The following is a 16,348-nucleotide window of genomic DNA, read 5'->3' on the forward strand; positions in this document are numbered from 1 at the left end:
ATGGTAAGTATCTGTTCAAAAGAATGTTAAATTTGTTCACACAATTTTTAAACTACTGAATTGTTAAGTTACACAAATATACACTGTAATTTACTCAATTTTAGTTGATAATTTAAAAGGTATTTAGTATGGCTTTAATAATGAAAATTTTGATTTAAACCACTCACAATGTCAGTTACCCCTAATGTATACAATGCCTTTAAATGGAAAACTCAAAAGCTTCCAACAACTTGCCCTTAACTTAATGTCAAAAAGTTACAACTCAATGGTGATACTCTCAAAATATAATACTCAAATGTTACTTCAAAATTCCAGGTCAAACAGCAAAATAAATCCTAAAAGAATGTTTTTTAAATATTATACACAATAATCTAGGTCACAGCCTTTAAATTACTAAATACATGCCACAAAAAGTAACTAAATAGTGCTTATTAGTTTGACACCTTCCTTCCTGAAGGAAATGTCAGCACAAAATCAAAACTTCAACAGAAGGTTCAAGCATGTGAATAATTCTAAGCTTTGCAAGCCAATATCAAGTTTGTGCAGCAAAAATGGGCAAAATAACAATGTAAGCAAGCTGAAGCTGCACCCAAGTGATAATGAAATGCGCACAATCAAGACACAAGCTCAAAATGAAACTCAAACGTGAGTATGAACACAACTTTCACTATTACTATGTATGGCACTGAAATTTTCTGAATTCCTGAGGAAAATCTAAGCTTTTCTAAACCTGGGCGCCAATGTCATGGTCAGCTTTTCCCAGCCCGGCAAGGGGGAAAGTATGGGAAAGCACCAGACAATAAATTTACACAAAATGAGTCTTAAAACTTTGGCGGATCTTCCGCCACGTAAAAGAAGCAAAAAAAGGTACTTAATAAGGTGCACTACGATTTCCTCAAGATTTCAGGTCTCTAATTGGGTGGAAAGAAAACGGTTAGATTGTGACACACTATTTTATTGTCTAACGGACACAAAGCAAGTTATAACCAGTAAATCATTATTCTAAGCTTAAGCTAGCACCTTAATATGTATTGCCAGACGGTAGAGCTGGGCCGTGCAATAGTTCAAATTCTAAATGATTTACAAGCGTTCCTAAGTTCTGTTAGTCCCTAGTTATCAGTGCCAACATAGATAATAGGAATTCTTCTTAACTAAACTAAGTAATCTTGCCTTCCAGGAAGAAAGAAAATGACACCAACCTTCAAGCCAGAAGTTACCGCTAGTACAATGTGTAAGCCCTCCTTCTGCAAGCTGAAGCTGGTCGCCCCAGGCGCTGTGCCACAATGAAGCACCACCGCAACCGACGCATCAGCAAGTTGAGAGCATCTTCTTCACCTGGAATAGGCTCGACCCGGAAACAAGCTATCGCACCATTCGACGCTTGTGGTAAAATTTGAGTTGCCGGACAAACCGGCCCCCTAATTGTAATTTTAATTATAGTTAAAGTTATAATTATAATTCCCAGTCAGCTGAAAAGGAAAACAAGACATCATTAGAAAAGTGAATGTGGTCTAACCTATTAAATGTGGACAATTACTATTCTGATTTCCTTACCAGCTGGAACTTGAGAGAGCTCATTTTCTCAGCTCTGACGACCCTTCCCTCCACATAGTCCACCAGAAGACTGGAAATAGACACACGTGGTCAAATTAAACTGAGGCAAGGATCAATATTGTGATCAACCTGATACACCCATAATATTCTACTTACAATTCATGGTGGGAAAATATTCCTCCAGAATGCCCTTAGGCTACACAAGGATTGACCGCCAGCACTCCATCAATCTGATCACTTTTTGGATCGAAGATGAAACTCGATAAATAAAAGCAGGCACTGGAGGCCTGAACAGGACCGGAGACAGCTAGCAAGTGCCGGAAATGATCTCAGGAGCCCTAACGACCTTGAGAGGCTTGGGGATAACATCTAAAATGACCACCTCAGCAGTCCTCTGCAGAAATAAATTTCAACCAACTGAAAATCCTAGTGCACAAAATTCCATATAATTTTCCAACAATAAAGTGACTATTTTCTGATTTATTAATTACATTTAAATTGTTAATTCTAAATAATTAAATATTCTGAAAATTGTGCATATTTGTATTCTGGCAACACCCTTTGTTGACAGCTGATTCTGATTGGATAATCGAACTGTCATCCAGTATCGATCCAGTTGCTAGATCACATAAAGGCTTTGCTATGCGCAAAAAGTAATTACGTTCGGGACAAATTTAAAACTGCCGTTGTTAAATTGTTAAGCTAAAATGTGCAATGTCACACCATAGACGAAAAGTGCCAATTACAAAAAGATAGACCTAAGCCCCCCTACAACTCAGCCACCAAACTCACTTATAACTCAGCTGGCCAACTGTATTGCCACACGTGCCAGCGAGTATTTAAAAACAAGTTTGGCCTAGCCAGCCACATTAGAACACACGCTATCACTAGGAAACGTTCGGAAGTTGAATTTAGAGTCGCCGCCATCGAAAATATTCCTCCTCATCGTGTACATATGAAATTATGTATAACGACATGTTTATTCAGTTAGTAAAAGAAATAATACAAATATCTTAGAAATTTAAAAGTACACACTTTATAATTTTATAGGTTTATATTAAAGAAATACAATAATTGATTAAAGTCCGGCAGTCAAAACTCACAGAAACATTATTTGAAGCAACGAATGTAAAAACTAAAAAAAAATGTGCGTTGAGTCCCTCCGCGCGGAAGTAGTGAAACTTCGTATAGGTGATTAACTTAAGAAAGTCACCTGTTGTATGTGTGTGTGACGTATTCGAATAGAGCACACATTTAAAATTAGTAATACAAACAAAACAAACGCCTATTCGAACACGTCACTCACGCATACAACAGGTGACTTTCTTGAGTTTTTCACCTATAATGTGCTGCTTTACAAATTTCGAATTGGCAACACGGAGCGTTAAACATTAACGCTATCAGTAGGAAGTTACACTGGAAGTTTCACTTCAATTGGAAGTCGCATTAGAAGTTCCGCTTCAAAAACTATTCAATAACTAGGTGTGATCGTGGCCAAACGTCTACCTATTCATACAAAAAAATGTTTCTATTTAAAAATTACATTTTTTTTTGGATTCAGAGAGAACGTTCTCGTGAAAGTTGCAAATTCTCTGGAAACTTAAAAGAAATTCTCAGAAACGAGTTCGGCTCCTCACTAATTCGAGGCGTTTATTTGCCATAAGCTTAAGTAATCAAGATTTCTAAAGTTCTCAAGTTACACGTTTTTACCCCCTTGGGAGCGTTATATTGGAGGCTTGAGAAATTGTTTCTTCACGCGAATTAATGTTGTAATTTATCACCTTAAGCGTTACCACGAGCTTAATTGTACATAATATATTAGTATGAGGTATAATTAGAAATTTTAATCAATAATATTTTTTATTTTCAAACTTATTTTTAAATTTGCTTCATCATCATCCTCCTTGCGTTATCCCGATTTGCCACGGCTCATGAGAGCCTGGGGTCAGCTTTGACGACTTATCCCAAGATTTTGACGTAAGCACTAGTTTTCCTATTGCCACCTGACTTTCCATCTCGAAGGGTAACTAAACCTTATACGGTTAGACCGGTTGCCTCACCACGTTTTCCTTCACCGAAAAGCAAATTGGCAAATATCAGATGACGACCTTTACGGCTCAGCCACGACATTGGTCTAAGCGCGACAGCGGTGAGCGGCGGCCATACATTGGAGCGAGACACAGCGATGGGACTTTTCATTCACACATAATATTATTATTATGGCTGCCGCTCACCGCTGTCGCGCTTAGACCAATGTCGTGGCTGGGCCGTTAGGTCGTTTACGCAGTTCCAGGCAACTAGGTATTTTAGTCACAATCGTTTATCAGCGTATCGTAGCTTTCTCTGGCGCAAAAGGGCCAGATTGCGTTTCGGTGGCCACGAATGTCAACAATAGGCGAGACGACTAAAAAAAACTAATTAAGTAGTCCGTCAGTTACATTATCAAAGAATTTTAGACACCTTTTTATTCTTTTTTTTTTCGTACGAAAAATGACGACGGTACAGTGCGTTGAAGTTTCGCGTGACGTCACGACTAGGTATAATTTTTACTTAGAAGTGACGTCACAAGCCCCACTAAGGAACTTTGACGCTCTATATCTTTGTATTTTTTTATTAATTAGAAAAAGTGAAAAATACGTATCTAGTATTTTTGGACGATCTAACTGACGGGCTAAACATAATGCATTTTTTTTATGTAGTCGTCATCCCTATTGTCACTATAACTATGCCAGCAGAACGGAATATTACAATCAATCGAACTCTGCCCAGCCAGTAAGTAAAAAAAAAATTTTGAAAATCGGTCCACGATTCTCGGAGATATCGAGTAACATACCTACATACAAAAAAAAATAAAAAAAAACATTCAGTCGAATTGAGAACCTCCTCCTTTTTTTGAAGTCGGTTAATAAAATAGTGCATTCTCAGTAGGTACATACCACGGACAATATATACACCGGGACTGACAAAGCCAATACAAAAAAGTGTACCCTTTAAATGTATGGCCTTTTAGGGATAAAACTAGATGGCGCTATATCGCGGCCTGAAATTGGCAAAAATCATATTTTCCCCAAATATTTTTGCTTTTAGTTTTTATAAGAACAAATGACATGTTTCTTTATTTTAATATCATGACATCGTGTCAATACACATTTTGAAAAAAAATATATTTGTAGGCATCATCAGTGTAAAATAAATAAATAAATAAATATTGGGGGACACCTTACACAGATCAACTTAGCCCCAAACTAAGCAAAGCTTGTACTATGGGTGCTAAGCGACGATATAAATAGATAACATACATACTTATATACATAGAAAACATCCATGACTCAGGAACAAATATCTGTGCTCATCACACAAATAAATGCCCGGGATTCGAACCTGCACTGAGAGAAATGTGCATTGTGAATTTAACAAGTTCGACTTGTTGCGGTTTATCCGTTTGAATCAGCCAAACGTATGTTTAAAACAATATGTGTCAGGTTGTTTTTATAAAATCGACTTGTTGATTCAAATATATTGCCGATTCAAATGACAAGTAGCTTGTTGTTTGAACCAAAGAGCACGTAGGCGCTATTTTAACCAAAAAACTTGTTGAACGAACATGAAAACTGGTTGTATTTTCTCTCAGTGTGGGACCGCGGCTCAGCAGGCAGGGTCACCGACTGAGCTAGACCGGTCGTCAAAGTGTAGTTATGATACTATCGCTAAAAAGTTAAGGTACGATTTTTAGTATAATTGTCAATCCTATATAAATCATCCTTGGTACATACATTGTTGCTACATAGTATACATTGTGGATATGGTTAGCGCAGGAATGTTTTTCTGACTTCCAACGCAGTTACAGAACTTTCAAACGTGTACTGGAAACCGAGCGGTATTCGAGCGCTCCTTTAGCTCAAATATTTCTTTGTGCATTAAGCCCCATTTACACGATAAAATTCCGAGTTTCGTTACATTGCGGTATTTGAGTGGTTATGTAATTGGAACCTCAACAGTTCGAGCATGCGAGTTCGCAAATGGGCCCTTAGGCACGTACGCGGATGACAGCTAACTGATATGATACCAATATAATTCTAATAGGAAGAACGAGGCACATCTTTATGTATGTAAAGCTGTGTGCAGCGCCACCTATTTGTGTCATTTTCCAGGAAAACATCCCACTTTGTTGCTTACCTTACGGGGCTCCACACGATATTTATCGATTTTTGACAAGTTTTGAGTTGAAACTCCTTGCACTACAGATAGAATTATAAAACCAACGGTCATCGGTTCTTCAATCTTTTACCTCTATTCGTAAGAGCCATATTTTGAAACAAAAAGTAATACTGACTTATGTTTTTATGAATTTTTTTAACATGGTCTAAAAAAATACCGTTATCGAAATTTGATTTTAAGTATTGAAGGATGTAACATACATGAAATTGACATGTTTGGATTTGCCTTAGCCCTTCCTGAAAATTCAAGAGAAATTTTAATTTTAAACTAATTAAAACAAAAGTTATGACCTAAAAACCAGTTTTTGGCCCTAAAATTGTTCAACTTTAATGCCAAATATCGCAGAAACAATGCGCTGTGAAGTAATTACGAAGGTCATTGGCGCAGGGAACGCCCTTAAAGATGTTGTGACCGGTTACTCGTTTATACGAGCTTTAGCTTTATAGACACAAGCAAATATCGTCCATATGTTAAGTGACAAAGTGGGACGTAAGTTTCACTAAATTTCTTTATATTTCTAGTTTTATGACTGAGAATCTCTTGTGAGCAAACTTCAAATCGCTAACAGCGTACTTCACTTCGTCAATAACGTCAAATTTCATGTCATTTTCCCTTGGTGCCTAGCGCCATCAGAAAGATTTGGAACTATAGTATAAAACTGCCAGCCGAATACTTACGACTCTTCTTACCGTTGTTATTTTGATTTTTCTCTTATTAATTGTAAGAATAGGTTATAAAATTGTAAGAACGCCTTATAAAATTATACAAGCAACATTGTTATTTGTTTTACAAGGGGGCAAAGTTGGTTAACTGCACGTGCCATTGGTAAGGTTTCAAGGCACGCAGGTTGAACAAACTTTGTCACTGAGTGAAACACAAAAATTTCGCACCACCAACACTTACAAAATACTGTAAAACATAAAACTAAATACAAATACATAACCTACATAAAATCACTGCTATAGCCCCAAAAGGGGTAAACACTACTCACAGACCAACCCCTATAGACATCTATTACAAGACGACTCGCGGTCGCCAGCCTTCCTAGTATTTGCACTGATATAAGCGCGGGCGCTCGCCGTGCCCGATCAGTATCGACCAAGTAACAGACCCGAAAGCAGCGCGTGTTTTTCGCACAAAAAAATTGGAAAAGGGTATTTTGATGCCTTAAAGATGTCCACCTGTAGTGTGAAATGGTGTGGAAAGGTAACAAGAAGCTCAAATTTAAAAACAGACGGCATTACATTCCACAAATAAGTCATATTTATAATTTATTCAGAGCCGGCATAGGTCAACTTACATTGGCCACTTACGCGTCAGTAGAGGGACAGTCATACTTCTGTCCCTTTTCATCTGGCGCGACTGCCCGCCGTCCTTGAAACGGCCAATCACAGCGCGCTTAACACATTCCCCGCCCGCTCCTCGCACCCCAAACACTGGTGACTCGTATCGCGAACCAAATATACAAGACTGCCACTCTATAGGAGGTTCTCTGTGACACTACTTAACTACAGTCTTTGGCCCATCGGCGAAAAGTCGAGAGAGTGTCGGTGTTTTACAGGTTGCACTTCGGGGAGTGTGCTCAAGAGCTACACGAACTTATTCCACCGTCCCCATTTTACCATCAGACTTCTTAGACGCACGGCCGTTTCCATCCTTACTTGGTAGATATTTCGCGAAATCGCACGAAGCGATTTGCTTCTTCTTTTCTTATGCGCATTGCTAAGGAGTGTAATTCCTTGTCGGCGGTTGTATTTCCGAGCTCATACCACCCAGCAACCTTCAAATCAAGGGTGAACAGGCATCTTCGGGGCCAGCTCACTCCATCGTAGGCCACGTTTTTGCCTTTGGCTAGCCTGTGGCCAAGTGTTCACTCACTATACTGCACTGCACTTCCTACCTTTTGTAAATAAACACTTTCTTGACAACTTAAAACTCGTTTATTCCATAATCAAACTAGCTACTTATAGTATTGCAGAAAAATCTTAATAGCGTGAGGCAGCTTTTATATGACAGTTTATCAGCGACATCTAGTGGGACATTTGAAAGTATAATATTACATTTAACATTATCGGCCCCCAAGGACGACTTGTCCTTCATAAAGATCCATGTAAACAAAACAAAGCAAACTAGTGAAGTAATAACATGAATCAATAGTATTAAGATTAAATTGCGTAGTAATACTCAAGTAGTTATTCTTCACAAAACTAAAACACATTAAATTCTTAAAACGATAGTTAAGAATCCAGAGGTAGAGGACAAATTTTAGCAATGGGTCTGCGAACAGTACCATTCTTTAATTTCAACGTAACTACTCTTGTCAAACCATCTCTACCAGGATGCTTATCTATGATACGACCTAACAACCACTTTCCGGGAGGGAGTCTTTCATCTTTGACCAAAACTACTGTTCCAATATCAGGATCAGGATTAGTCACGGTCCATTTATAACGGTTTTGTAGTGTTGTTAAATACTCAGAACTCCAACGAGTCCAAAGCGATTGCAACATCCTTTGGAGCAATTGCCAACGATCTAGACGAGATACGGGCACAGTTGTGAGACTTTCTTCCGGAACAGTGATAGGAGCTTCGCCTATAAGAAAATGTCCCGGTGTAATTGGAGAAGCATCATCAATCGAATTGCTGATGGAAGTTAAAGGCCGCGAATTAACACAGGACTCCACTTGAGTCAACAGTGTGGCATACTCTTCAAAGGTCAACAGAGTCTGCCCGATGACACGCTTCAGATGTGACTTTATCGACTTCACGCCGGCTTCCCAGAGTCCACCAAAATGTGGTGAGCCAGGAGGAATAAAGTGCCATGTGGTTTGATCATTTGCCAAAACCTCAGATATTTCTCCAACTACTTCTGAGTTCCGATTCCTAAACATAGTGTCGAGCTCTTTAGAGGCTCCAACGAAATTGGTACCACAGTCGCTCCACAGATCACTACAATGACCGCGTCTAGAAGTGAAACGACGAAAAGCAGCAATAAAAGCAGCCGAGGACAAGTCACTCACAAGTTCTAAGTGAATGGCCTTAGTCACGGTGCACACAAACAAGGCAATGTAGGCTTTACATGTACGTTGACATCTACCAGGGTACAATTTTAACTGTACTGGACCAGCAAAATCAACTCCACTTTTGCGGAAGGGCTTATCTGGCGTTACACGACACGCAGGTAACTGACCCATCAATTGGTTGATCGGTGTTGCAGACTGTTTGAAACAAGGAATACATTTATGAATATGAACCTTCCTAACTAAATTCTTAGCACCGATTATCCAATATTTGCTACGAATTCCGTTCAGAGTCAGTGTAGGACCTCCGTGCAAACAATGAATATGAGCATCATTTACAACTAAAGAAGCGAAATGACATTTCGAAGTTAGAACGACAGGTGATTTTGTATCAAAGTGTACATTAGCATTACGTATACGTCCGGTAACTCGAATAATGCCATTTGTATCAATAAATGGGACAAGTGAGGTCAAAACATCAGATTTCGGAAGCATTTGGCTTTTTCTCAGCATATATAACTCTTCCTGAAACCAAAATTCCTGAGAGAGTCGAATGCAAACTTTGGTGGCATATCTCAATTCAGTAACTGTAAGATGCTGAGGAAAAGTCTCCGACACTGTCTGATTATGTTTTGCATCAACATGTGCTTTACACAGTTTTACAAACCGTAACAGGTACGCTGTAACGCGAATCAATTTAGTGAGAGTAGAAAATCTAGCCAAATATGTAAGTCGGTCATCACTCTCATTCGATACACCAGCTTTAAGTGCTACTATCTTACTATCATTTCCTTTCGAATTTTCTTTGGCTTCGAGTTGTGTTGTTGGGATGTCGAGAGAGAGCGAACGACAATCATCAAAATCATTCATTTGGTGAAGTATAGTAGGTCCGCGCCACCACAATTCACAGTCTTTAAAAAGATCGGGACGAATGCCACGCGACGCAACGTCTGCTGGGTTATCAGCCGATTTGATGTGGTGCCACCGGCCACTACTTACATTATTAATAGTCTCAGTGACTCGATTGGCTACGTACGTTTTCCAAATGCTAGGGTTTCTTCGAAGCCACGCTAAGACAATCATCGAATCTGTCCACGCAAAGACACAGTCCTCTGGCAATTTAAGACTGTGCTGAACGTCTTTGAGTAACTTCGAGAGCAGTACCGCGCCACACAACTCCAATCGTGCGACTGATACTTGTTTCACAGGTGCCACCTTTGTTTTAGCAATGATAAGTGACACGTGGATTCCGCGGGGCGTGATTACTCGCAAGTAAACAACAGCGGCGTAAGCTAGAGGCATCACTGAACCCATGAATTTCCACTCTTTCCTTGCCGTCAAATTGTGTGTGAACCCAACGATCTAAATACAATGTCGGCATGTGACAGAGCTGGTCCCTGTAGTTTGACCACTCTGTGGCAAGTTCGAGAGGAAGTTCATCAGTCCAACCTTTACCACTCAACCAAAGTTTTTGCAAAAACATTTTTGCAGTGATAATCACAGGCCCTAAGAAACCTAAAGGGTCATATGATTTAGCAATGTCCGACAGTACTGACGTTTTGGTAAAGCGTTCTGTGGGTTCTGAAATATCTATCTTAAGTTCGAAAACATCTCGATGTGAGTTCCATTTGATGCCCAAAGCTTTGATGGTATCATCAAGTTTGATCTCGATACTTGGTTGATTAGTTTTTTCTGAGTTTGGTATATTCTTCAAGACGTCAGGACTGTTGGATGCCCATTTGTGCATTTCAAATTTACCTTTAGCCATAGCTTGTGTGATATGACTCTGTAACTTAGTGGCTTGTTCCACGTCATTCGCACCAGTGAGTAAGTCATCCATATAAAAGTCGTTGCTTATGACTTCAACTAAGTCTGGGAATTTTTCTTTTTCATCTTGTGCAAGCTGTTTCAGTGTGCAAATAGCGAGGAACGGAGCACATGATGTACCGTACGTCACAGTCAACAAACGCTTCTCGATAATTTCATCTTGTGGGGATGCACGCCACAATATGCGCTGATAGTCTACATCTTCTTTAGCGACGAGTATTTGGCGGTACATTTGCTTTACATCAGCAAGCAAACAAATCTTGTGAGTACGCCAACGAACTATGAGATCTCGTAAGTCTTGCAGTAGTGGTGGTCCGATTAGTAACTCGTCGTTCAGAGATGAGCCATCTGAGGGCTGTGCTGTTCCATCAAAGACCACGCGAAGCTTGGTTGTGGTGCTGGACTCTCTTGTCACAGCATGATGTGGGAGATGGTAGACTTTGTGAGTTGGCTTATGTTGTGGGTCTACATCTTCTAAGTGATTCAGCTTCTGATACTGATCAATGAAGTCGGCATAATCCTTTTGGAATTTAGGCTTGTTTGCAAATCTCTTCTCCATGTGCATCAGTCTTTGTAGTGCGATTTGTCGAGAGTTGCCTAAGTTCTTCTCATGATCATCTTTAAACGGTAAACGTACGACGTAACGACCATCTTCTTGTCTAGAGTGAGTTTCTTTATAGTGTTCTTCACATTGTGTCTCAAGATGTGTCATCAGTTTCTCATGTGGCTTGTACTCTTCAGTCTCCCAGAATTTGCGGAGGAGTTGATCTACCTCGACGAGTGCGTGGTGAGCTACTATATTGTGAGGTGGTAGATTACTTCGTGATTCTGATGCTCCAGAGACAAACCATCCGAGTTTCGAGTTTTGTGCTATAAGTTTGTCATCGTTGTATTTGTGTAGTCCGTCTAGCAAAATAAATGCATAGACCTCGGCGCCCAGTAGAACATCAATAGGTCCCGGTGATTGCATGTGAGGATCCGCTAGTTGCAATTGGGAGAGGGCAGGCCATTGTGAGATGTCAAACTCCTTTGAGGGTAGCCATCCATTAATCTTCGAGAGTACGTGAGCGTTAACTTGCATTATATAGTGAGTGTCTATTGGTGAGTAAATCTCTAAGTTAACGACGTGTCGTGGCTGTGAAGATTGGTGCTCTAAACCGGTGATATTAGCTGGCTGTAAAGTCTTCTTCAGGCGCAGCAGTTGCACAGCAGACTCTGTAATGAAAGTCCCTTCTGAGCCTTGGTCAATAAGGGCTCTGAGTTGTACGAGAGAACCACTGCTATCCTTCAGATATATCTGTGTTGTGGCTAGTATCACTTGTTTGCCTTTTTGTGAAACCTTCAGACTTGTGAGTTGCTTGGTTTGTGCGTCATTAGGTTCTGTGAGTGTCTCCATTGTGACTGTATTCGCAGCTAAACTCTGGTGGTGCAATAGCGTATGGTGTTTGCGATTACAGGTTCTACACGTTGTGGCTTGTCTACAGTTCCGTATGGAATGTCCTTTGACAAGGCAATTGAAGCATAAGTTGTTGTTCTTTACAAAATCTTTGCGTTGGTCTATTTCTAGTTGTGCAAATTCAGTGCAGTGACAGATGTAGTGACTTTTCTTACAATAAGTGCATTCCGTATCAACTTCAGTGGTGAAAGATCTCACACTCTTTACTTTAGGTGCAGTAGCTGATTGTTGAAATGTGATCTCTTTTTTCTCTTTCTTTTGTGTCGCTTGTACCATTTCCATTGCTCTGAATCGTCCCTCTAAGTATGATGTGAGCTTGTTAAAAGTGGGTAACTCTGTTGATGACCCAAGTGATTGCTCCCAAGCTTTGTGAGTTTCACTATCTAACTTGGATACTACAATATGCACGATGATCGAATCCCAAGTAGTTGTGTCAATCTTCAAATTCGCTAGACTACTAAGATGGTTTGTAGTATCAAGAAGATCCTTGAGGCCTTTCGAGCATTCGTTAGTGAGTTTCTTCTGACTGAGCAGGCGATTCAGTACGGTATTAGCTATCACTCTATCGTTGTTGTAGCGGCAAACTAAGGCGTTCCAAGCCTTCCCATAGTTGGCAGCTGTGAGTTCGAAATGACGGACGACTTGTTCTGCTTCACCCTTCAAGCTTGACCTCAAGTAATGATGCTTGTGTACGTCACTCAGACCCGGTTCATTGTGTACCATCGACATAAACAAATCCTTGAAGTGCATCCACTCTTGGTAATCACCAGAAAACGAAGGAAGGTTTATCGGCGGGAGTTTACTCTTCGTGACAACTTGGGGTTGAGCTGCCTGAGACACTTGAGGTGAGGCACTATCTTGGGTTGTGACAGGTTCCGTCAGTTCCAACAAACTAGTTGTACGGAGGACGTTGGGAAGGATGTGAATCAAACAAACATTAGGCTCTAACTGAACTGTATTGGGTACAAGGCATGGTTATATAGAGTACATAAGGTTGAGTATACAATGAATATATGTCTTACCACTACACCTCCCATGGGGAAGGGAAAAAAAAAGAAATACAATTCCTTTTTTTTTTTATACGAGTCTTAGATTTAATTACTTAATTACCTAGTAAAGTTATTTTGACATTAATGTATTCTTTCTTAGTTACAATTGGTCACGGTACATTTTTGTACGATTTTTGTGTATGACATCAAGTCTTCCATCTTTCGTTATTTGAACATTAGGAGAGATATCTTTTACTACTTTAAATGGTCCGGAATACAGCGCATCCAATTTTGTCCCTGTTTCATTTTTTACTAGTACTAAATCACCTGTTTTATATGTTATAGGATTTACATATGAATCATACTTTGTCTTTCTTATATTCTTACTTAAAAGTAAATTTTCTCGTGCTTCGCTTTGTGACAATTGCAAACGGTATTTTAATTCGCAGGGATAATTGTCAAAATTGTAAAGGGGCTCAACGTTTGATGTAATGTTACTAGGAAGTGAGCATATTTTTCCAAAAACTAATTCGTAAGGGGTAAACTTCGTTTCAGAGTGTACTGCCGTATTATAGGCAAAACACCAGAAGGGCAGCCACTGGCTCCAAGTTTCTGGGTGATTTTCGGTTTGTATCCGGAGAAAAGACTTCAAATGTTTATGTGTTACCTCAAGTGCGCCAATTGACTGGTGGTGGTATGCTGTCGAGGACAACTTCTTAATCTCTAGCAACTTACATGTTTCTTGGAATATAGTCGACATGAATTCTTGACCTCTGTCTGTGGCTATTTCCTTTGGTACACCGTATCTAAGAATAAAATTACAAACTAGGGCTTTTGCAACTTCTGTCGCCTGTTTTGTGTATAATGGAATTGTCTCAATATATTTCGTCAGTTCACATTGCAGTGTTAGTATGTATGAGTACCTATTATCGTCTGTTTCTAACGGTCCCACTAAATCGAGGTAAACCTTTTGAAAAGATGTTTCAGCTGTAGTAGTCAGTGACATAGGTTCTTTTACTGGCAAGGAATACTTATTACGTTGGCATTGATCGCATTTTGCTACGAATTTTTTTACGTCGTTATCAATGCCGGGCCAGTAGTAATATTTTTTGATCTTATTAATCATTCTCTTTACACCCGCGTGTCCACTGCTGGGCAAAAGGTGGAAGTCATTGATAATGACACGTTGGTCATCTTTATCAAATACCTTTGTTACATTATTTAGAACACATAGCCTAAGCCCTGAATTATGTTCAGTTTTGGTCATTTCCTCTGCCAGTTTTTTAATAAAAATATCGTTGTCATTATTTTTAACTATACACAATTGACTTATGTTTTCTTTCATACACATTTCATTTAATTCCTTCACAAACTCCGCTCGCGTTATTAGCGGTAATGAGTTGTAGTGCTTTATGTAAATGGTTTGTTTATGGCGAACATAACATAATGTTTTACTTTCATTGGTAATTATACCTTTTTTCCTCATATTTTCTATGCCTATAGCGTCACTGAAAACTAACTCTACCGATTGTTTTGGCTTAAAATGAGTACTTACTACTTTTTGATTCGTGCTATCAGACCTAACATTAGCGTGCACTATATCTGACGGTGGACACATATTTGCCAACTTACGTGCCTGTGCCCTTGTCATGACGTGAATGTCATGAAATTCTTTTAATTGTTCGGATGTTACAGTAATACGAGACAACGCGTCCGCAGCCGCATTATTTGTGCCCTTTACATATTCAACTTCGAAGTCATATTCTTCTAAAACCATTCTGAATTTCATTAATCTACTAGATGGGTCTCTTAGATTAAACAGATAGATTAACGGTTTATGGTCTGTTTTTATTTTGAAAGCTCGTCCGTACAAATATGGACGGAAGTGTTTGATTGCCCATACTATAGCCAAAAGCTCTTTTTCTATAACCGGATAATTTTTTCTGCTGGATTTAAAGTCCTACTTGCAAAAGCTACTGGTCGTCCATTTTTGTTCGACAATATAGCACCGATCGCTTTATTAGACGCATCGGTTTGCACTATAAACTGATTTTCTTCTGTTAAATTTGGATAATCAAGAACTGGTGGAGTTACTATATGTTCTTTCAATGAATCAAATGATTTCTGGCAATCGTTATCCCAAATAAATGGTGTATTTTTCTTACACAAAGCATTCAAAGGCTGCGCTATGGCTGCAAAATTATAAACAAATTTCCTGTAGTAGTTAGTGAAAGCTACAAATCTCTTAACCTCTTCTGTATTTTGTGGGCGCGGATAATTTTTCACCACATTTATTTTTTCTGGATCTGGTAATATTCCTTCGTTTGAAATGACGTGACCTAAGTAAAGTATTTTCTTTTTTAGAAAATCGCATTTTACTGGATTCAATTTTAATTTAACCTCCCGCAATCTTTCGAATACACTCTGCAAATTTTTGTTATGACTTTCTAAATTTCTACCAAATATAATTAAGTCATCGAGGTAAATTAAGCATTTTTCATAATTTAGTCCAGCTAAGGCGATATTCATCATACGCGAGAAGGAACTGGGGCTCGATTTTAATCCTTGTGGCATACGAGTCATTTGATATTCCCCTGAGGCGAATGCTGTTAACTTTCTACTATTTTTCTCAAGATCAACATTGTAGTAACCCTGATATAAATCTAAATGGGTGAAATATATGCTTCCAGATAATGATTCCATGATTTCAGTAATATTCGGCAGTGGAAATTTGTCATCTTCAATAGTATTATTCAGTTTTCTATAGTCTACTACTAGACGCCACTGTTTTTTGCCGTTTTCGTCCAACTTCTTAGGGACTAATAATATTGGGCTAGACCATTCGCTTTTACTGGGTTCTATTATACCTTCTTCAAGCATTTTATCTAATTGACGCCTAACTTCTGCCCTTTGAGAAAATGGTAACCTATAAGGCTTTGTGAATATTGGCTGGGTATTTGGTTTCAAAGTAATGGAGTGTTGATATATGTCTGTGGTAGTTAGAGAGTCTCCAGGTAAATGGAAAATATCCGCATATTTTGCACATATACTCTCGATTGTCAATTGTTCTTCTTTATTGAGGTGGCTTAGCTTTAGTTTTTCAAATAAATGTTTAACTCTATCAGCATTTTTTGTTACGTTACCAAAAGCGCATAAATCGTAGCCATTAAGGTTATGAATCGTGGGTGTTATGCTTTCCAATGATATAATCAGTGTCAGTAACATTTAATATTCTTATCGGTATCACTCCATTGACGGGTGTCGCAATTGAATTTGCTACGTAT

At 39.0% G+C, this 16,348-nt stretch overlaps 1 protein-coding gene across 1 annotated transcript; it reads right to left on the reverse strand.

Moving 5' to 3' along the window:
* Nucleotides 1-8,928: 8,928 nt before the first annotated feature.
* Nucleotides 8,929-12,015, reverse strand: LOC125242069. The gene is made up of 2 exons (XM_048150770.1): nt 10,551-12,015; nt 8,929-8,990 (listed from the first exon to the last, which is right to left on the reverse strand). Exons 1-2 carry the CDS (start codon nt 12,013-12,015, stop codon nt 8,929-8,931), a joined length of 1,527 nt encoding a protein of 508 aa, XP_048006727.1.
* Nucleotides 12,016-16,348: the final 4,333 nt, after the last annotated feature.

This window comes from Leguminivora glycinivorella, unplaced genomic scaffold, assembly GCF_023078275.1.
Source record: "Leguminivora glycinivorella isolate SPB_JAAS2020 unplaced genomic scaffold, LegGlyc_1.1 Scaffold6, whole genome shotgun sequence".
In the NCBI taxonomy this organism is placed as follows: domain Eukaryota; kingdom Metazoa; phylum Arthropoda; class Insecta; order Lepidoptera; family Tortricidae; genus Leguminivora; species Leguminivora glycinivorella.